The 21528-nt window shown below is 51.8% G+C and overlaps 1 protein-coding gene across 2 annotated transcripts in view; it reads right to left on the bottom strand.

The window, feature by feature from the left end:
• The window catches only part of NUP93 (nucleoporin 93), a 122753-nt gene that overhangs the window by 8285 nt on the left and 92940 nt on the right, over positions 1–21528 (bottom strand). For both annotated transcript variants that reach the window (XM_064160495.1, XM_064160496.1), the window contains 12 exons: positions 18424–18513; positions 15330–15469; positions 14024–14156; positions 10548–10705; positions 9588–9753; positions 9034–9127; positions 7286–7477; positions 5911–6037; positions 5726–5798; positions 4560–4604; positions 1508–1624; positions 544–662 (listed from right to left, as the gene is read on the bottom strand). In XM_064160495.1, coding sequence (XP_064016565.1) covers positions 544–662; positions 1508–1624; positions 4560–4604; positions 5726–5798; positions 5911–6037; positions 7286–7477; positions 9034–9127; positions 9588–9753; positions 10548–10705; positions 14024–14156; positions 15330–15469; positions 18424–18513 — 1454 coding nt within the window. The remainder of the gene's footprint in view (positions 1–543; positions 663–1507; positions 1625–4559; positions 4605–5725; positions 5799–5910; positions 6038–7285; positions 7478–9033; positions 9128–9587; positions 9754–10547; positions 10706–14023; positions 14157–15329; positions 15470–18423; positions 18514–21528) is intronic.

Here is a 21528-nt window from a genome sequence, read left to right as displayed (position 1 = left end):
GCAGCCTCTCAGCATCCTCCTGGCCCTGCTCTGGACACTCTCCAGCATCTCCACAGCCCTCTTGGCCCAGGGGCTCCAGCACTGGATGCAAGACTCCAGGTGGGGTCTCAGCAGAGCAGAGCAGAGGGGCAGAATCCCCTCCCTGGCCCTGCTGCCCACACTGCTGCTGCTGCAGCCCAGGCTCTGCTTGACTCTCTGGGCTGCAAGTGCACACTGCTGGCTCATGTTGAGCTTCTTCTCCAGCAGCACCCCCAAGTGCCTCTGCTCAGGGCTGCTCTGCAGCCTGGCACTGCCCAGCCTGCATTGGTGCTTGCATTGCCCCGACCCAGCTGCAGGACCCTGCCCTTGGTCTTGCTGAAGCTCCTGAGCTTGGCTTGTGCCCACCTCTGCAGCCTAAATCCTGACCTCTTCTCCATCCTCCTGAATGCACTGCTGTGGATGCCTTGGGCCAGCCAGCAGAAAGAAGAGCAGGAACTAACCCTCCCTGAAGGGACAGCCCCAGGTGAGGTGCAGGCTAAGCACTGAGCCCTGTCCCTGCCTTACCTCTCAGCGATGGAATGAGCCATGTTCTTCAGCCGCTCCTTGTTGGACTGGGGAGTGCCGATCTGGGGAACCACAGGACTGAGCAGCTTGTTCATCAGCTCTAAAACCTTGTCAGGGTTCTGTGGGCATTCAAGGCACACACACAGGTAAGAGGAGCTGGATGGGCTCCAGTGTTTTCAACTGGCTGCAAAAGCAGAAGGGTCTCTTCTATTGGTGCCTAGAGCAAGCTCAGCTGCCTCCCTCCCTTAAAGAGTCAAGATCATATTAGCTATGAGCAACACAATCCCAGCACGGTGGGGGTTGGAAAGGACCTCTGGAGATCATCCTGTCTAAACATCCTTCTAAATTAGGGGCACCCACAGCAGCTTGCCCAGGATCACAATGCCCAGGCAGCTTTGGAATCTCTCCAGAGAAGGAGACTCCACATCCTCCCTGGGCAGCCTGCTCCAGAGATCCAGCAGAGGAGTTCCTCCTCAGGATGAGATGGGACTTTGTGAACACACAAAGCAGCTACTGCTGTTCTAATGCTGCTTGCTTGTGTGAAAAAGCATTTGCCCCTAACCTTCCTCCAAAGCAGGAGCTGTGGTTGGAGCCACTTTGATGTCAGAAGGTAAGAGGAGTACTCACTGTAAAGCTCAACCAGTTTGGACTTCAATTAAACAGACACCTTTGAAACTGGAAGAGGACACTGCAGGCAAATAACTTCAGCAGTCAGAGTAAGATCATGCATGGGGCAAGCTCTTCACACTGATCAAACCCCTTAAATCAGAACAGGCTGGAGTGCAATCCCCTCAGGTTTGCTCACTGAAACCCCTCTCCACAGCTCTGCTTTAACAGAGGCAGACATAACCTGCTCGGATAAGGGCAATCCAATCCCCAAGCTTAAATTTCAGCTCCTAATTGGATGGAGAAGGTTTGGAAAACAACAGCCAAAGGTTTCAGGCAGCACACAGAAGATCTTTACCTTTGCAAGGTCATAGAGTTTGGCAGCTTCTTCAAACAAGCCTTTGTTTTCTGCTGCTGAAGCCACTTTGTTAATAATGGGTTTTGTGTCACTTGTGAACTTGTCTATCACTCCAGGCTGAAGAGGTGGGGCAGAAAAAGAACCAGAGAAATCAGAAATGTCCCAAAGTTCCTGAATATTGTGATGAGGCAATGAATATTTCACATGTTGGGTGATGATCAGAATGGCCTGTACAGATCCATGGGGACAGCAAAAATAGAACAAGCTCTCAGGAGAGAGGCTTTGCCCAAAAGGGAGTCAGCACTCGGGCACCTGCAGCTCCTAATGCACTCCAAATGACCCAGGGAGCAGGTCAAAGTCAGAAGGAGTTTAATTGCTGAGGGTTATTATTACAGAGGAGATGAAAACACAAAACACTTGGGCATATAAGGTGCCAGGATCTCCAGGGATTGATGGCTGGAATGATAGGTGGCAAAGGGAGATCCTGAGGGGAGAAAGGAAAGGGTGAGGGGAAGTGTAAAGGAAACAAACTCAAGGAGAGTCAGAGAGAGGAAAAGAAGCCAGGAAAGGATTTTACTGCTGCTGAGGAGGTAGAAATAGGAGTACACAGGATCGTAGAATGGTTTAGGTTGGAAGGGACCTCCAAAGGTCATTCAGTCCAAGCCCCTGCAGTCAGCAGGGACATCCTCAGCAGGATCAGGTTGCTCAGAGCCTTGTCAGGCCTGACCTTGAATATCTCCAGGGATGAGGCCCCAAGCACCTCCCTAGGCAACCTCTTGCAGTGTTCCAGCACCCTCATGGTGCAGAACTTATTCCTCACCTCCAATCTAAATCTCCTCTGATCTCAAACCATTGGTCCTAGCTCTAAGACTGCAGGCATTCACAAACAGTTCCACTGCAGCCTTCTTGTAGGCTCCTTTAGGTACTGGCAAGGCTGCTCTAAGGTCTCCCTGGAACCCTCTCTTCTCCAGGCTGGACAATCCCAGCTCCCTCACCCTGTCCTCATGGCAGAGGTGCTCCAACCCCCTGCTCATCTCCATGGCCCTCCTTCAGGTCCAGGTCCTTCCTGTGTTGAGGGCCCCACAGAGTACTCCAGCTGAGGTCTCACCAGAGCAGAGCAAAGTGGCAGAATCACCTCTCTCCACCTGCTAGTTCATCTAGAAGAACTGATCCTAAGACTGCCTGTTTCACACCAAAGAAACCCAAGACTGAACTTAAAAGGAATGGAGTAAAGTCAGGCAAACAGGACTCACACCTAACAGTCTCATCTAAGAACTAGCTCACAAAGAGTCACAGAAAGTGAGGAGCTGGAAGGGACCTCCAAAGCTCATCCATCCTCCTGCTCATGCCAGAGCAGGGTCACTTAGGGCAGGTCACACAGGGACACATCCAGGTAGGTCTTGACTATCTCCAGAGGGAGACTCCACAGCCCCCCTAGGCAGCCTCTTCCAGGGCTCTGTCATCTTCACAGGGAAGAAATTCGTCCTCATGTTGTCATGCAACTTCCTATGCCTCAGCTCCCACTCATTGCCCCTTGTGCTGGCACTGGGCATCACCCAGCAGAGCCTGGCTCCAGCCTCTGGGCACTCAGCCTGCACATCTCTCTCAGCATGAATGAGGTCACCTCTCTGTCTCCTCCTTTCCAAGCTGAAGAGCCTCAGCTCCCTCAGGCTCTCCTCCTCAGAAAGATGCTCCACTGCCTTCAGCAGCTTTGTGACTTTCTGCTGGACTCTTTCAAGCAGTTCCCTGAGGTCCTTCTTGAGCTGAGGGGTCCAGAACAGGACACAATATTCCCGATGCAGCCTCACCAGGGCAGAGTAGTAGAGAAGGAGGAGAACCTCTCTCGACCTACTCAACCTTCTCATCCACCCCAGCATGCCCTAGGCCTTCTTGGCCACCAGAGCACATTGCTGGCTCATGAGCAACCTTCCATCCCCCAGGACCCCCAGGTCCTTCTCCCCTTCACTGCTCTCCAGCAGGTCAGAACTGCCATAGGAAAAAAAACCCTGTTCATAAGGACCTTACCCTCCTCTGTGCAACTTCACTGCTCTGAAACTGACAGAACCAGAACACCCAAGAGAAAATCCTACCAGAAAGCCATTTTCTCTGTTTTCTTTCTCTTTTTTTTGGGCAGCAGCAGTGACTGCAGCATGAGCCCCAGCCTTAAAACAAAGATTTACACAAATCTGGACTGAGGTTTTCCCAGAAAGCTGCTAAAGTTTCTGTAGCAAACAGAAAAAGCTTCATTGGTGATTTACAATTTTGACCATTTGAATTGCCCTCTCCTCTTTCCAGGAGCAACCTTTACCTTCTGACCACCTCAACCTACACTATGAGAGTGGGGAGAGCCTGGAATGGGTTGCCTAAGGAGGTGGTTGAAGCCTGGAGGTGTTTAAAGCCAGGCTGGATGGGGCTCTGGGCAGCCTGCTCTAGGGTAGGGTGTCCCTGGGCATGGCAGGGGGGTTGGAACTGGCTGCTCCTTGTGCTCCCTTCCAACCCTGACTGATTCTACATCTTACTGTCACCTTACTGCTTTTCCAGCTGAAGTGAGCTCCACCACGACCCAGAATGGCTGAACTTTGATTCAATATTCACCCAGTACCTGAGGTCTGCCAGCTCCTTTCTCCCTTAATAAGCTTTTGAATGGGGCTGCAATAAACTTCTGCTCTGAGGTGAACGAGGACAATGTCACAGAGACACTTTTCACAGGAGAACCTCACACCCACTTACAGGGAACCTACTTTTACTACTTGCTTTTCACCTCTGGGCACTAAACTGCCATTTCCTGTTGCAGGGCTGAAATTCTGACCTCACTGAAGTTACCTGATGCTATTTGCTCCTTTATTTGCACTGCCTACAGGGACTGCTGTTTGCCTTGCAGTTCCTGACCTGTTTTCCTGTTAGGGCAGGCCATAGATGGTGATGTAAAAGGCTCTCACACTTGGACAACTTGGATGTGTTCATACACAGTAAGGATCTAGGCAGGAAAGCAAGAAATCACAGATGGGTTGTACTTGTGATGTGAAATGGAAACAACAAATGGTCAACTCACCTTCCTGCTGCCATCATTCTCCAGCTTGCCAAGGATCATGTCGAACTACAGGCACACAGGTGTCAAAGAGGAGGGGGAAACAAAAAGAAGAGAGGTGAAATGCACATATTTCACAATGGATTTCAGAAGCACAAAGATGAAGGAATGAAAAACACTGCTCCAGGGCAGAATTGTTTGTGTACAGTAACAGGGGGAAAGGGCTGATTAAATAATAGAGATTCAGAGAATGGTTTAGGTTGGAAGGGACCTTGAAGATTAGCCAGTTCCAACTCCCCTGCCATGGGCAGGGACAGCTCCCACCAGCACAGCTTGCTCAAGGCCTCAACCACCCTGGCCTTGAACATCTCCAGAGAGAGGGCATCCACAACTTCCCTGGGCAACCTGTTGCAAAGTCTCCCCACCCTCACTGCCAAGAATTTCTTCCTGATCTCTTCTTCAGTGTCCTGAGCACTGGAGGAGGAGGGGAGGTTAACGACAGTGGCATCCTTCAATTCATAGATTCATAGAATGGGTTAGGTTGGAAAGGATCTCAAAGATCAGCCAGTTCCAACCCCCTGCCATGGGCAGAGACACCTCCCACCAGCCCAGGCTGCTCAAGGCCTCATCCAGCCTGGCCTTGAACACAGCCAGGGAGGCTGTGATCACATTCCATGATTCTGTGCTCCACAACCTCCCTGGGCAGCCTGTGCCAGTGTCTTCTCACCCTCACCATCAGGAATTTCTTCTCAATCTGCCTTCCTCAAGCTTTAATCCATTGCCCCTCCATTGCTCTGTCACTCCCAGCCCTTATCAAAAGTCTCTCCCCAGTTCTCCTTTAGCCCCCTTCAGGCACTGGAAGGCTGCACAAAGGTCTCCCTGGAGCTTTCTCTTCTCCAGGCTGAACAGTTCCAACTCTCTTAGTCTGTCTTCATAGGGGAGGCTCTGCAGCCCTCTGATTATCTTCACAGCCCTCCTTTGGATGCCCTGGGTTGGAAAGGACCTTTAACAATCCATCCCCCTCCCACTCAGCAGGGACATCTGCAACTAGATCAGATGGATACTATCATGGTCCTTGTGAGATCTCTGCATCAGGTAGAAAGATTAAAGCCTACTGCTCTGAAAGGACTATTCCACTGAAGGAATGACTGTCAGTTGAAGTGAGGAAGGCAGAAGGTGGCCAAACAGACCTCCCTGCTTTCGATGACCAGCTCGCTGATGCAGCGCAGGAACATGTTCTCTCCTTGGCTGTCCTTCTCGTTCCTGCAAAGGAAAGGGAAGGAGGGAAGCACATCTGCTTCTCAGCACTTGCCAGCTAAGAGGAATTCAGCAGGAATAACAAAGGTAAAATCTAGAGGGATCTATCAGCTCCTACCTGAGAAAGTAGAAGTACTGCAGAGCTTCCCTGGGGTCGGTGGATTCGAACTTGCGGGTGTAGAGCATCAAGAGCCGCACGAAATTCAGCCGCCTGAGGCCAGGAGGGTCTCCAGCTTCATGGCTTACTGCAACGTCACAGACAGCCCTGTCAGAGGGTCTAATGCCAGCACACAGGGCTCTGACCTTCACCTCAGGTTACTCACAGCCACGATCCAGAGCTCTAATGCATCTCAAACAATGAACTAACATCCGATCTCAACAGCACATTCAGACTGGATGTCAGGAACAAGCTGTGCACAGTGAGGCTGCTGGAACACTGGAACAGGTTGTCCAGGGAGGTGGAGGCATCCAAGGTCATAGAATCATAGAATCAACCAGGTTGGAAGAGACCTCTAAGATCATCCAGTCCAGCCTAGAACCCAGCCCTAGCCAATCAGTCAGACTATGGCACTAAGTGCCAACCTAGCACCCAGCCCTAGCCAATCGGTCAGACCATGGCACTAAGTGACAACCTAGCACCCAGCCCTAGCCAAGCAACCAGACCATGGCACTAAGTGACAACCTAGCACCCAGCCCTAGCCAATCGGTCAGACCATGGCACTAAGTGCCAATCTAGAACCCAGCCTTAGCCAATCAACCAGACCATGGCACTCAGTGCCAACCTAGCACCCAGCCCTGCCCAACCAACCAGACCATGGCACTCAGTGCCAACCTAGCACCCAGCCCTAGCCAAGCAACCAGACCATGGCACTCAGGGCCCAGCCAGCCTTGGCTTCAACACCTCCAGGCACAGCGACTCCACCACCTCCCTGGGCAGCCCATTCCAATGCCAATCACTCTCTCTGACAACAACTTCCCCCAACAGCCAGCCCAGACCTCCCCTGCCACAGCTTGAGACGGTGTCCCCTTCTTCTATTGCTGGCTGCCTGGCACCAGAGCCAAACCCCACCTGGCTACAGCCTCCCTGTAGGCAGCTGCAGGCAGCAATGAGCTCTGCCCTGAGGCTCCTCTGCTGCAGGCTGCACCCCCCCAGCTCCCTCAGCCTCTCCTCTCAGGGCTGTGCTCCAGGCCTCTCCCCAGCTTTGTCGCTCTCTTCTGGACACCTTCCAACACCTCAACATCTCTCTTGAACTGAGGAGCCCAGAACTGGCTCGACACAGCTTTGAGCAACCTGATCTAGTGGAAGATGTCCCTGCTGACTAAGGGTGAGGCTGGACTAAAGGACCCCAAGAAGTCCCTTCCAACCCAACCCGTTCCACGATTCTACGATCGCTGCGATAAATGCTGCTTGTTTCTCAACTGCTGTGTCTAAAGGGTACTCTGAGGGCTCAGAAAACACCATCTCATTGTGAAGGGAATCATGCAGGACTCACACAGCTGTGCACTTTGCCCAGAAGATTTCAGGAGCAGTTTTAACTCGAAGAGGACCAAGGCCACGTGGACAGCGTGACAACGCAGGCGCTCCGTGCGGAAGAGAAAAGCGATGGCAGCTTCAAACTGAGCTGTCAAGAACAACACTTGGAAGTAGAGGAATGGCTGCTGGTTGACTGCAAAATGGGATTCACCTGGAATGAAAACAAGAAACAAACAAAGTTCCCCAACAGGTGCACAGAAGGTTAAGTGAAGATGATTTTGCAATCAGAGATCAGCGAGAGCAGATGCTTCCCGGCACAGCAGGGATTCATTTCATCTTCGCAGACCACAGCATGAAGATGGATCCCAGAAGGGAAAGAGAATAAAAGTTGTTCCAGAAAGTTCTTTTCAGGCAACAAACCATCACCTCATGAAAGCACAGAATGCCAGGTGGGATGACACCCCAAGGATCACAGGATGTTAGGAGTTGGGAAGGACCTCCAGGGATCATCGAGTCCAACCTCCCTGCCAGAGCAGGACCAGAGAATCCAGCGCAGGAACACATTCAGACAGGGCTTAGAAGTCCCCAGAGAAGGAGACTCCACAGCCTCTCTAGGGAGCCTGTGCCAGTGCTCTGAGACCCTTATAGTCAAGAAGTTCTTCCTCATGTGGAGGTGGAACTTTCTGTGCTGGAGTTTTATATCCAGTACCCCTTGTCCTGTCACAAGGCCCAACTGAGCAGAGTTTGTCCCCTCTCTCTTGATCCCCAGCCTGGCAGCAGAGCCCAACCCCACCTGGCTACAGCCTCCCTGCAGGCAGCTGCAGGCAGCAATGAGCTCTGCCCTGAGCCTCCTCTGCTGCAGGCTGCACCCCCCCAGCTCCCTCAGCCTCTTCTCTCAGGGCTGTGCTCCAGGCCCCTCCCCAGCTTTGTTGCCCTCTTCTGGACACCTTTCAGCACCTCAACATAGAATCACAGAAACAAACAGGTTTATAAACATGGATTAGATCCCCTCTAAGATCCTCTGGTTTAGCCTTTCTAGGTGGAGTTGAAATGAGCTGGCCCAGCACCCTGGCAAGCTGAGCCTTCAAACTACCCAATGTAGTGGACTCCACTGCTTCCCCGGGCAGACGATTCCAGTGTCTGTCTGTGCTCATGGGGAAATGTTTCCTTCTGGAATCTAATGGGAATCTCCCCTGCAGTAACTTGGTCTCATCACTCCTTGTCTTTTTCCATGAGACTCCTTGGAAAAAGGGAGTTTCCATCCTTCAGGAAGCCACTCTTTATGCACTGGTAGGTGAACCTCTCGATGAGGCAACAAACCATCACCTCTCACACCTTAGAGACTTCCAGTACCTGAAAGGAGCCTGCAGGAAAGCTGGAGAGGGATTTTTCATAAGGATGCCTAGGGACAGGACAGCAGAGCCTGGCTCCATCCTCCTGGCACTCACCCTTCACTTATTAATAAACATGAATGAGGTCACCCCTCAGTCTCCTCTGACTCCAAGCTAAAGAGCCTCAGCTCCCTCAGTCTGTCCTTGAGAGGATTCATGGATGAATGTTCCCTCCCTGGACTGCTGGGAGCACAGAGGGCTCCTTCATCACACCTTACTGAAGTCTGCCATTAGGCTGCCCAGAAACACCCTGAAGGTGCCAGTCACTAAGTGGAGAGCTACAGAGTTTTCTGGGGAGTGTGGGATTTGTGCAGGAAGAGTTGGGAAATGCTCAAAAGCAGAAAAGCAGAGCCCACATCTTGCTGTGGTTTCTTACCATAGTCTTCTAGCAGCTGCTTCTGGAACTGGGACAAAGTTAGTCGGTCCTGGGGAGAACTTGCACTGCTGTCATCAAAACACACTTGGTTCAGCTGAAAAACACACCCAAAAGAAGCAGCACAGGTAGTTCAACTTCACCTTGTGCAAGGGATGCACTCAGAGGGTATCTGTCCTATCACAGAATCAACCAGGTTGGAGGAGACCTCCAAGATCATCCAGGCCAACCTAGCACCCAGCCCTAGCCAAGCAACCAGAGCATAGCACTCAGTGCCAACCTAGCACCCAGCCCTGCCCAACCAGCCAGACCATGGCACTCAGTGCCAACCTAGCACCCAGCCCTAGCCAACCAACCAGACCATGGCATTCAGTGCCAACCTAGCACCCAGCCCTGGCCAATCAACCAGACCATGGCACTAAGTGCCAACCTAGCACCCAGCCCTAGCCAATCAACCAGACCATGGCATTCAGTGCCAACCTAGCATCCAGCCCTAGTCAACCAACCGGACCATGGCACCACCACATCCCAGCACAAGGGGCCAAGGCCAGCCCTACCTTGATCCAAAGATAATCCTCTGTTTTGTCAGCCACTTCGCTCTGGTTGTCGGTGACGTCGCAGCGGCCGATGATGCAGTAGACAGCCCTCTTGTAGGGGTCTGTGTTGTTCCTCAGGGCTCGCCTGTAGTGCAGGCGTAGCTTGTTTTCAGTGGCAGGAGACAGCCTGAAGAGAGAAAGACCAGATCAGGGAGAAATTCTTCACAGTAACCCACTGGGAACAAGTTCACAGAATCACAGAATCAGGCAGGGCTGGAAGGGAGCACAAGGAGCAGGCAGTTCCAACCCCCTGCCATGCCCAGGGACACCCTACCCTAGAGCAGGCTGCACACAGCCTCAGCCAGCCTGGCCTCAAACACCTCCAGCCATGGGGCCTCAACCACCTCCCTGGGCAACCCAGTCCAGCCTCTCACCACTCTCCTGCTCAACAACTTCCTCCTCACCTCCAGCCTCACTCTCCCCACCTCCATCTCTGCTCCGTTCCCCCCACTCCTGCCACTCCCTCACAGCCTCAAAAGTCTCTCCCCAGCAATTTTTTAGGCCCCATGCAGATCTTAGAAGGCCACAAGAAGGTCCCCTGGGAGCCTCCTCTGCTCCAGCCTGCACAGCCCCAACTCTTTCAGGCTGTGCTCACAGCAGAGCTGCTGCAGCCTCTCAGCATCCTCCCGGCCCTCATTTGCCCAAGGAGGTTGTGGATACTCCTCCCCACTCCATGGAGGTGCTCAAGGGCAAGGTTGGATGAGGCCTTGAGCAACCTTGGGCTGGTAGGCTCTTCTGGACTGCAAAGCCACAAAGCAGAACATCCAAACCTCTGCCCTGTAATTCAGGTAATTATAAACACCAGGCAGCCATCACCACCAGAAGAGACCTGAGCTTCTTGTATTTCTACCAAGCCATTGACTGTTTCCCTATTCCAGAGCAACTCCCACCTTTCAAAGATCCTTCCCACTTCCCAATTACCTTCTATCTTTACTGTTCATGTACTCCTGGAACCAGGTTTTGAACTCCCCCAGCTGGTGCTGGGCTCGTTTCACCACGTGCATGGCTGCAGTCAAATCCCCACAGCGCATGCAGTAGTAAATCAGTGCCCAAACAGGATGGCCTGCCACCTCCCCATCCTGAAAAAGAGAGCAACAATCACAGCTTGGTTGGGAAAGCAGCACTTTTCAATTCATTCTCTTTACCATTTACCTCAGTTATTATTTTTACCCTTATATCCACACACACTGATTCAGCTGAAAGCCTTCTCTTTGCATGGTGAGGGTTTTGCCCCCACATCCTAGTAGCAAAAGATGAGACTCTTCTGCTTGCCCAGATTTCAGCTCTAAGTGAGGCTTTGCCCTCCACATCCTAGCATCAAAAGAAGAGACTCTTCTGCTTGCCCAGATTTCAGCTCTGAGTGAGCTTTTTGCCCTCCACATCCTAGCAGCAAAAGAAGAGTCTCTTCTGCTTGCCCAGATTTCAGCTCTCATTGAGGCTTTGCCCTCCACATCCTAGCAGCAAAAAATGAGACTCTTCTGCTTGTCCAGATTTCAGCTCTGAGTGAGCTTTTTGCCCTCCACATCCTAGCAGCAAAAGAAGAGTCTCTTCTGCTTGCCCAGATTTCAGCTCTGAGTGAGCTTTTTGCCCTCCACATCCTAGCAGCAAAAGATGAGTCTCTTCTGCTTGCCCAGATTTCAGCTCTAAGTGAGGCTTTGCCCTCCACATCCTAGCATCAAAAGAAGAGACTCTTCTGCTTGCCCAGATTTCAGCTCTGAGTGAGCTTTTTGCCCTCCACATCCTAGCAGCAAAAGATGAGACTCTTCTGCTTGCCCAGATTTCAGCTCTCATTGAGGCTTTGCCCTCCACATCCTAGCAGCAAAAGAAGAGTCTCTTCTGCTTGCCCAGATTTCAGCTCTCATTGAGGCTTTGCCCTCCACATCCTAGCAGCAAAAGAAGAGTCTCTTCTGCTTGCCCAGATTTCAGCTCTCATTGAGGCTTTGCCCTCCACATCCTAGCAGCAAAAGAAGAGTCTCTTCTGCTTGCCTAGATTTCAGCTCTCATTGAGGCTTTGCCCTCCACATCCTAGCAGCAAAAGAAGAGTCTCTTCTGCTTGCCCAGATTTCAGCTCTCATTGAGGCTTTGCCCTCCACATCCTAGCAGCAAAAGAAGAGTCTCTTCTGCTTGCCCAGATTTCAGCTCTCATTGAGGCTTTGCCCTCCACATCCTAGCAGCAAAAGAAGAGTCTCTTCTGCTTGCCCAGATTTCAGCTCTCATTGAGGCTTTGCCCTCCACATCCTAGCAGCAAAAAATGAGACTCTTCTGCTTGTCCAGATTTCAGCTCTAAGTGAGCTTTTTGCCCTCCACATCCTAGCAGCAAAAGAAGAGACTCTTCTGCTTGCCCAGATTTCAGCTCTGAGTGAGCTTTTTGCCCTCCACATCCTAGCAGCAAAAAATGAGACTCTTCTGCTTGCCCAGATTTCAGCTCTCATTGAGGCTTTGCCCTCCACATCCTAGCAGCAAAAGAAGAGTCTCTTCTGCTTGCCCAGATTTCAGCTCTCATTGAGGCTTTGCCCTCCACATCCTAGCAGCAAAAGAAGAGTCTCTTCTGCTTGCCCAGATTTCAGCTCTCATTGAGGCTTTGCCCTCCACATCCTAGCAGCAAAAGAAGAGTCTCTTCTGCTTGCCTAGATTTCAGCTCTCATTGAGGCTTTGCCCTCCACATCCTAGCAGCAAAAGAAGAGACTCTTCTGCTTGTCCAGATTTCAGCTCTGAGTGAGCTTTTTGCCCTCCACATCCTAGCAGCAAAAGAAGAGTCTCTTCTGCTTGCCCAGATTTCAGCTCTCATTGAGGCTTTGCCCTCCACATCCTAGCAGCAAAAGAAGAGTCTCTTCTGCTTGCCCAGATTTCAGCTCTCATTGAGGCTTTGCCCTCCACATCCTAGCAGCAAAAGAAGAGTCTCTTCTGCTTGCCTAGATTTCAGCTCTCATTGAGGCTTTGCCCTCCACATCCTAGCAGCAAAAGAAGAGACTCTTCTGCTTGTCCAGATTTCAGCTCTGAGTGAGCTTTTTGCCCTCCACATCCTAGCAGCAAAAGAAGAGTCTCTTCTGCTTGCCCAGATTTCAGCTCTCATTGAGGCTTTGCCCTCCACATCCTAGCAGCAAAAGAAGAGTCTCTTCTGCTTGCCCAGATTTCAGCTCTCATTGAGGCTTTGCCCTCCACATCCTAGCAGCAAAAGAAGAGTCTCTTCTGCTTGCCTAGATTTCAGCTCTCATTGAGGCTTTGCCCTCCACATCCTAGCAGCAAAAGAAGAGTCTCTTCTGCTTGCCCAGATTTCAGCTCTCATTGAGGCTTTGCCCTCCACATCCTAGCAGCAAAAGAAGAGTCTCTTCTGCTTGCCCAGATTTCAGCTCTCATTGAGGCTTTGCCCTCCACATCCTAGCAGCAAAAGAAGAGTCTCTTCTGCTTGCCTAGATTTCAGCTCTCATTGAGGCTTTGCCCTCCACATCCTAGCAGCAAAAGAAGAGACTCTTCTGCTTGTCCAGATTTCAGCTCTGAGTGAGCTTTTTGCCCTCCACATCCTAGCAGCAAAAGATGAGTCTCTTCTGCTTGCCCAGATTTCAGCTCTAAGTGAGGCTTTGCCCTCCACATCCTAGCATCAAAAGAAGAGACTCTTCTGCTTGCCCAGATTTCAGCTCTGAGTGAGCTTTTTGCCCTCCACATCCTAGCATCAAAAGAAGAGACTCTTCTGCTTGCCCAGATTTCAGCACTGAGTGAGATTCTGACCATCCTAAAACTCCCCATGCAAGAGTTTGGATGGGACAACTTAGCCATTAAAAACATTTGTACTGAAACTGAAAGGCAGGAACCTAATCAGGGACCTCAGCAGGTGAGAAAAGGACTCAAGCTGTATGGTCCCCAATCTTATCATCTATTATAACTTCATTTAACTTTAATTCTTCACCCCTCCCTGCCTGTTAGCTGTGGTTCTGCAGGTGCACAGCTATGCACTTTCTGCAGATGAGAAGGATTTTATTCAGACTCTTAAAGCAAAGGCTACAGAAAAGCTCAGATTAAGTCAGTACAGACTTAGCCATCAGCAACTCGTGTCAGTGTCTTAAAGGCAGAGATATGAAGCCACTGCTTTTTGGAAACATCAGAATGTATTTTAATGCTTGCTTGATCTCTGAGAAGATGACCAGAAGAGACCATGAGGTTTAGAGCTCAAAGCTTCTGAGCACCACTGTGCTCTGAACTCAAAGTGATTTTATCTCTTATCTTCCATCTCCCCCAGTGAAAAAGTCTAGAGGAGAAATAAAAGCCTCCAAGCCTAAAAGAAGTTCAAGCAAGAGAAGAAAAGCCAACTCACTGGAGGCTGGCACTACTTTCCTGAGTGTGCTGGAGGAGTCCAATTTGGGTTATTGTCTTAGCTGAGTGGCTGAAAGTGATAAACATACCTGGAGCCCAGGGACAGGTGCAGGGAGTTTGATGTTCAGGAAGCTGCGGACCAGTTGATAGGTGCCAGGGACTCCACCCAGCTGAGCCTGGTGCAGGTTGCCAAAGACTGTCACAAAGGTGTAGTTTTTGTAACTGAAGAGCAAACACAAGCAAAGCAGAACTTGAGCAGGTTGGATAAAGAACTGGCTGGATGGTGGCATGCAGAGAGTGGTGATCAAGGGCACAATGCCCACCGGCAGACCAGTGCCAAGGGGCGTCCCTCAGGGGTCAGTGCAGGCACCAGTGCTGCTTAACATCTTAGTCAGTGATATAGAATCACAGAATTCAGTGACATAGAATGCAGAATCTTAGATGGGAAGGGATCTTTTGAGGCTATCCAAAGCTGGAGGTGGGGAGAGTGAGGCTGGAGGGGAGGAGGAAGTTGTTGAGCAGGAGAGTGGTGAGAGGCTGGACTGGGTTGCCCAGGGAGGGGGTTGAGGCCCCATGGCTGGAGGTGTTTAAGGTCAGGCTGGCTGAGGCTATGGGCAGCCTGCTCTAGGGTAGGGTGTCCCTGCCCATGGCAGGGGGGTTGGAACTGGCTGATCCTTGTGCTCCCTTCCAACTCTGACTGACAACATATGCCCAAGCACTGAACTGCAGCCACTCTCTGCTTTCCACTGCTGGCACTACAGCTGCAGCTGCCAGACAAGGGCCACAAGTACAGGTAGCAGGTAATAGAGCCAGGGAGAGATTCAGCTTTGGGCTGTTTCAAAGCTTGCTATTTTCCACCTGCTTCCCTGCTCAAGGAGCTTTCATTCCTGGGCTACTCACCCTGATAGGGTCTGAAAATCCTTGCCAGATGCCTCAGCTTCATCACCTTCAGTTTTTCCAGAAGTGTAGAAATGGCAGAATCAGAACCTGTCTGACTGCACCAGGTTTGCCCCCAGTGCTGTCCTCATGTCCTGACAGCAATCAGCAGGCAGAAAGGGAGCACGGAAAAAGAGCCACTCTCTTTGGGCAGAGGGCAAACAGGACTTTTCCCTCAACTGAAAGATCCTCACATAAATATTCTAGACCTGTCAGAGTGAGGTCTTTGCATCTTCTAAACAACCTCCCTACGGATCTCAGGTCTTTTTATCTAGAAGGGGTTTAACTAAAAGAGCTTTTTCCTCAAGTGGCTGCTCTGAACCCTGCAGAACAGACCCTTCTGAAGGAGGCAAGAGGTAGCTGACTTGGTAATGTGTTTGTGTGCATGACAAAGCCATCCTGGCTTATCAGCAGGGAGCTCTGTTCCATAAGCTGTGCTTGCCAAAGCACTCCCTTTACCTTTGCTCCAGGTAGTGCAGAGCCTGCCTCACAAACTCCATCCGCACCTCCATGTTGGTCCGGACCTTCAGGGCATCACTGGCAGGCACCAGGGCAACGTCAGTCATTTGCTTCACCATGGCCCACATCTCAGAGATGTTCTACAAACAAACCAATCCAGGCAAAAGCCATCAGGACAGAGGTGGGCAAACAAGACAGGGCAGTATTGTGAGATGTTAGGGGGCTTGAGAATGGCACAGGACCGCAAGAGTAGTGCCCGTTTGGATTCCCCATGGAGATGCTGGATGCTGTCATGCAGAAAGGAAGTCACTTCTGTCCTGCAGAACTCCTGCAGGGTCCAGGCTTCTCTGCTTAATTCTTGTGCAAGAAAGTGGCTGTAAATATTGGACCTGCAACCAACAACCATTTCCAAGGCTAGGCTGAGGATTTGGTGCTCAGATTCCTTCCCCGTTTCCAGCTTCATATAGAATTCAGTCCCACCTAGCACCCAGCCCTAACCAAGCAACCAGACCATGGCACTAAGTGCCAACCTAGCACCCAGCCCTAACCAAGCAACCACACCATGGCACTCAGTGCCAACCTAGCACCCAGCCCTAACCAAGCAACCAGACCATGGCACTAAGTGCCAACCTAGCACCCAGCCCTAACCAAGCAACCACACCATGGCACTCAGTGCTAACCTAGCACCCAGCCCTAACCAAGCAACCACACCATGGCACTCAGTGCTAACCTAGCACCCAGCCCTAACCAAGCAACCAGACCATGGCACTCAGTGACAACCTAGCACCCAGCCCTAGCCAAGCAACCACACCATGGCACTCAGTGCCAACCTAGCACCCAGCCCTAGCCAATCAATCAGATCATGGCACTCAGTGCCAACCTAGCACCCAGACCTGTCCAACCAACCAGACCATGGCACTCAGTGCCCCAGACAGCCTTGGCTTCAACAGCTCCAGGCACAGCGACTCCACCACCTCCCTGGGCAGCCCATTCCAATGCCAATCACTCTCTCTGCCAACAACTTCCTCCTAACAGCCAGCCTAGACCTGCCCTGGCACAACTTGAGACTGTGTCCCCTTTTTCTGTTGCTGCTTGCCTGGCACCAGAGCCCAACCCCACCTGGCTACAGCCTCCCTGCAGGCAGCTGCAGGCAGCAATGAGCTCTGCCCTCAGGCTGCACACCTCCAGCTCCTTCAGCCTCTGCCCCCAACAACCACCACATCACCAAGGTTTCTGGCCACACAACAAGTGACAGCACAAGACAGCCCCAAGTTGTGCCAAAAGAGGTTTAGGTTGCACATGAGAAAACAATTTCTTCCCCAGAAGAGTTGTCAAGGCCTGGAACAGGCTGCCCAGGGTGGTGGTGAAGTCTCCCTCCCTAAAGAGATGGAAAAGCCATGGAGATGTAATACTGAGAGACATAGTTTAGTGCTGGGTTAACAGTTGGACTTGATGATCTGAAAGGGCTTTTCCACCCTAAACAATTCTGTGAGGCTGTTCTATGACTCTATAAGCAGTTGCTCTGGGCATCTGTGCAAGCAGAAATAGCTAAAGGATCCCTTGGACAAAGACTCAGGTCTGAAAAACTGTGTTGAAAGCCACTTCAGGTCTGCCAATTCCCTCCTGTGTCTGCAGGCCTGGAGCATCCCCGTTGAAACAGTGAAATACTAAGCAGGAAGAGCACTGTTAGCTGCAGCAAAGGCAGGTGTTTGATCTTGCTGCTTCAAAGCAGCCAGAACATGCCCACTCACCACGCTGGCCCCAGCAAAATGGACAGAAGTGTTTGAAGCCAAGAGGCACAACTGCAGTTCAGATCACCACTCAGCTCCTGAACACCTTTTTGCTCTCCCCATTTGCACAGTGTTTGCATGACTTGACTCTCCTGCAGTTGCTCTCCTCCCAGGTTTGTGCAGTTGAGTCTGTTGTAGATCAAGCTAGCAATTAAATGAGGAGGGAGGGGAAAGAAGAAAAGCAAAGGCAGGCAAATGAGTGCTTCAAAGTCAGTCCTAGGGGGCTCTACTCTTGGCTCTGGGAGCCTGCTTCATTAGCAGGGGCTGACTGAAGACCCTTCTCACCTGCAGCTAAACACATGCAAAGGGTATTCAGGAAAGCAGATCCTGAAAACCAAACACAGGAGAAGCCTTTCAAACTCAAAGTGATTCTTCCTCCCTGATGAGGCACTGCACTGAAATCTTTTCTGCCTCACTGCCTTAAGAGATTTGCATTGTGGCCAAGTTCAGCACCTTGGCACCTGGGGGCTGTAATGGACAAGCAGCTGAATAGGAGGCAGCAGTGTGCCCAGGTGCCAAAGAAAGCCAAAGGCATCCAGGCTGGGATCAGGAATGCTGTGTCCAGCAGGAGCAGGGAGGTGATTGTGCTCCTGGGCTCTGCTCTGGTGTGGCCACACCTAGAGAGTTGTGTTCAGTTTTGGGCACCTCAATACAAGAGGGCTGTGGAGGTGCTGGAGCCAGTGCAGAGGAGGGGAAGGAAACTGTGAAGGGCCTGGAGGATAAATCTGATGAGGAGCAACTGAGGGAGCTGGGGATGGTTAGTCTGAGGAAGAGGAGGCTGAGGGGAGACCTCATTGCTGTCTACAGCTACCCAAAAGGAGGTTGTGGAGAGGTTGGTGCTGGTCTCTTCTCACAGGTAAATAGTGACAGAACAAGAAGATGGCCTCAAGCTGCCACTGGGTAGGTTTAGATTGGAAACTAGGAACATTATCTTCCCAGCAAGAGTGGTCAGGCACTGGAATGGGCTGCCCAGGGAGGTGGTGGAGTCACCAGCCCTGGGTGTGTTTAAAAGTCGTTTGGATGTGGTGCCTGGGGCTAGGGTGAGCCTTGCAGAGCAGGGTTCTGGGTTGGACTTGGTGATCCTGAGGGGCTTTGGCAGCCTGAATGCTTCTGTGCTGCTGTGATCACAGGCAGACCCTGCTATAGCAGAGCTGATTCCAGACCTGCCTTTGTGGTTTTTTGTGGAGCCATGCTCATTTTTTTTCCCCCCTCTTGCCAATATCAGCACTTCTCTACCAATGCCACCAGGCTGTTCATCAAACCAGGTTAAAGACACTTCCCCCCTGTGAACTCCCTGCTGGTACCTTATCATCCAGCTCTGCCGCAGCAGCACAGAGGTCCACCAGGTTAGGCTGCAGATGCCCATTCACTATCTTCTCGTTGTAGATATAAATCTGAAAGGCAGGGAAAGAAAGCAAATTCAACAAAACACAGCTCACAGCACTCCTCTGCCTTCTCCCCAGCCACAGCAGCAAAATCTAAGCCAGGCTACTAGAAGCAGCATCTCCAGCAAGCCCTTTGCATCAGTCATCTTATTTGAAGTGGGCTACAAGGAGAGCTTCAGCAAGGCATGGGGTGACAAGAGCAGGGGTGATGGCTTCAAGCTAGGAGAAGCTGGACTGGGGTTAGATAGTAGGAAGAAATTCTTCCTCATTACAGATTGACAGATTGCATGGGGTTGGAAGGGACCCTCCAAGGACATCTTGTCGAAGCTCCCTGCAGGCAGCAGGGACACCTCCCACTACAGCAGGCTGCTCAGGGACACACTGAGTCTGATCTTGGATGTCTGCAGGGACAGGGAGTCAATCACATCCCTGGGCAACCTGTGCCAGTGTCTCCACACCCTCACTGTGAAGAACTTCCTGCTGATGTCCAACCTAAATCTCCCCTGCTTCAGCTTCAAACCATTGCCCTTTGTCCTGTCACCACAGAGCCTTCTGAACAGACTCCCCACAGCCTTCCTGCAGGCCACCTTCTGATACTGAAATACTGCTCTGAGATCTCCCTGGAGCCTTCTCTTCTCCAGGCTGCACAGCCCCAACTCTCCCAGCCTGTCCCCATAGCAGAGCTTCTCCACTCCTCTGATCATTGCTGTGTCCCTCCTCTGGACCCTCTCCGGCAGGTCCATGTCTGTCTTGTGTTGACGGCTCCAAAGCAGCACACAGCCCTGTAGGTAAGGTCTCCTCAGAGCAGAGCAGAGGGGCAGGATCCCCTCTCTCCATCTCTGGCCATTGCCACTGCTGGCTCATACAAACATAGAATCAACCAGGTTGGAAGAGACCTCCAAGCTCAGCCAGGCCAACCTAGCACCCATTCCTAGCCAAGCAACCAGACCATGGCACTCAGTGCCCCAGCCAGGCTTTCCTTCAAAACTCCAGGCACAGTGACTCCACCACCTCCCTGGGCAGCCCATTCCAGTGCCAATCACTCTCTCTGACAGCAACTTCCTCCTCACAGCCACCCTAGACCTGCCCTGCCACAGCTTCAGGCTGTGTCCCCTTCTTCTATTGCTGGCTGCCTGGCACCAGAGCCAAACCCCACCTGGCTACAGCCTCCCTGCAGGCAGCTGCAGGCAGCAATCAGCTCTGCCCTGAGCCTCCTCTGCTGCAGCCTGCACCCCCCCAGCTCCCTCAGCCTCTCCTCTCAGGGCTGTACTCCAGGCCCCTCGCGGCTTTGTCGCCCTCCTGTGGACACCTTCCAGTACTGCAACTTCTCTCTGCAATTGAGGAGCCCAGAACTGGACACAGCACTCCAGGGGTGGCCTGAGCAGTGCTGAGCACAGGGGCACAAGAACCTCCCTTCTCCTGCTGCCCACACTGCTCCTCAGCCAGCCCAGGATGCCACTGGCTCTGCTGCCTACCTGGGCACACTGCTGCCTCCTCTGCAGCTGCTCTCTCACAGCACCCCCAGGGCCCTCTCTGCCTGCCTGCTCTCAGCCACTCTGGCCCCAGCCTGCAGTGCTGCTTGGGGTTGTTGTGGCCAAAGTGCAGAACCTGCCCTTGGCCTTCTTCACTCTCATCCCCTTGGCCTCTGCCCACCCATCCAGCCTGGCCAGGTCCCTCTGCAGGGCTCTGCTGCCCTCCAACAGATCCATCCCCTCCTTCATCCTTATCAGCCACACCACTCAGCTTGGTAATTATGCCATGAGGCCTCTAATGCAGGTGTAGCACACTAGCTATGAAACATACTATTAACAACCCCTCCATGAAACGTCCACAGCACAACTCTGCACATCACTTTGTGATTCATTCTTTCACAGTTACCATAACTGGAGGCAGACAGAGAAAAGCAGATGCAGGAGCTGCTGCCTGCCTCAGCAAAGCCTGAGCCAAGGCAGACAATAACAGCAATTGTGTGCAAATTAAGCAAGGGCTTTGTCTGCCTCCTCTCACACATCTCCACTTGGACAACTCAAGCCCTTCTCTTTCATCTTGTTTCCAGCAGCACTGGTAAACAGATCATCTCCAACAACAAAAGTAACAAATTGGGTGTGGGAAAGTTTAGCAGTTTTCCCTGAGCACTTGCAGAAGGAGCCTGATGCTGGCAGGCATTATTAATTGCCAGCTCAGGCTCCAAAGTGATGCCATTAAAATGGGATAGAATTTGACAAACTTCAGGATTCAGGCTTCAGAATCTTTCTTCTTGCATGCACACAGCAGCAAAGGGACTAAGATATCAAATGTGGCTTTGTCTCCATGAACAATCTGCTCTGTCAGACTCCACCTGTGGTCCTGTGTGCAGTTCTGGAGCCCCCAACACAAGAAGGACATGGAACTGTTGGAGCAAATCCAGAGGAGGTCCACAAAGATGCTCAGAGGGCTGCAACAGCTCTGCTATAAGGACAGGCTACAAGAGTTGGGGCTCTGCAGACTGGAGGAGAGAAGGCTTGGAGGAGACCTTGGAGTGGCCTTCCAGGATCTGAAGTGGGCTACAGGAGGGATGGGGAGGGACTAGTGACAAGGTCTTGTAATGACAGGACAAGGGGGAATGGGTTTGAACTGGCAGAGGGGAGATTCAAACTGGATGTTAGGAAAGGGTTGTTGACAGAGAGGGTGGTGAGACACTGGCACAAGTTGCCCAGGAAGGTCATGGAGGTGTTCAAGGCCAGGCTGGATGAAGTCTTGAGCAACCTGTTCTAGTGGGAGGTGTCCCTGTCTATGGCAGGAGGTTGAAACTGGCTGATCCTTGAGGTCCTTTCCAACCTAAACCATTCTATGATCCTCCACACCTGAGAACAAAGGGAACACAAACTCTTCATGAGCAGAGGTTTCAGGTGGCACCTTGATGGTCATCTTCTGGACCACTGTGTCTCACTTGGTGCTTTTGGTTACAATCAGTAAGTGGCACATCCTCAGCTGGGTGGGATACACCACCCTGAAATGGATGATCTGGGAGGATGCAGGTGTTGG

Source organism: Pogoniulus pusillus, chromosome 20, assembly GCF_015220805.1.
Source record: "Pogoniulus pusillus isolate bPogPus1 chromosome 20, bPogPus1.pri, whole genome shotgun sequence".
NCBI classification, from domain to species: domain Eukaryota; kingdom Metazoa; phylum Chordata; class Aves; order Piciformes; family Lybiidae; genus Pogoniulus; species Pogoniulus pusillus.
Note: the sequence above shows the minus strand (reverse complement) of the source record. Positions and strands in the feature narration are given on the sequence as shown.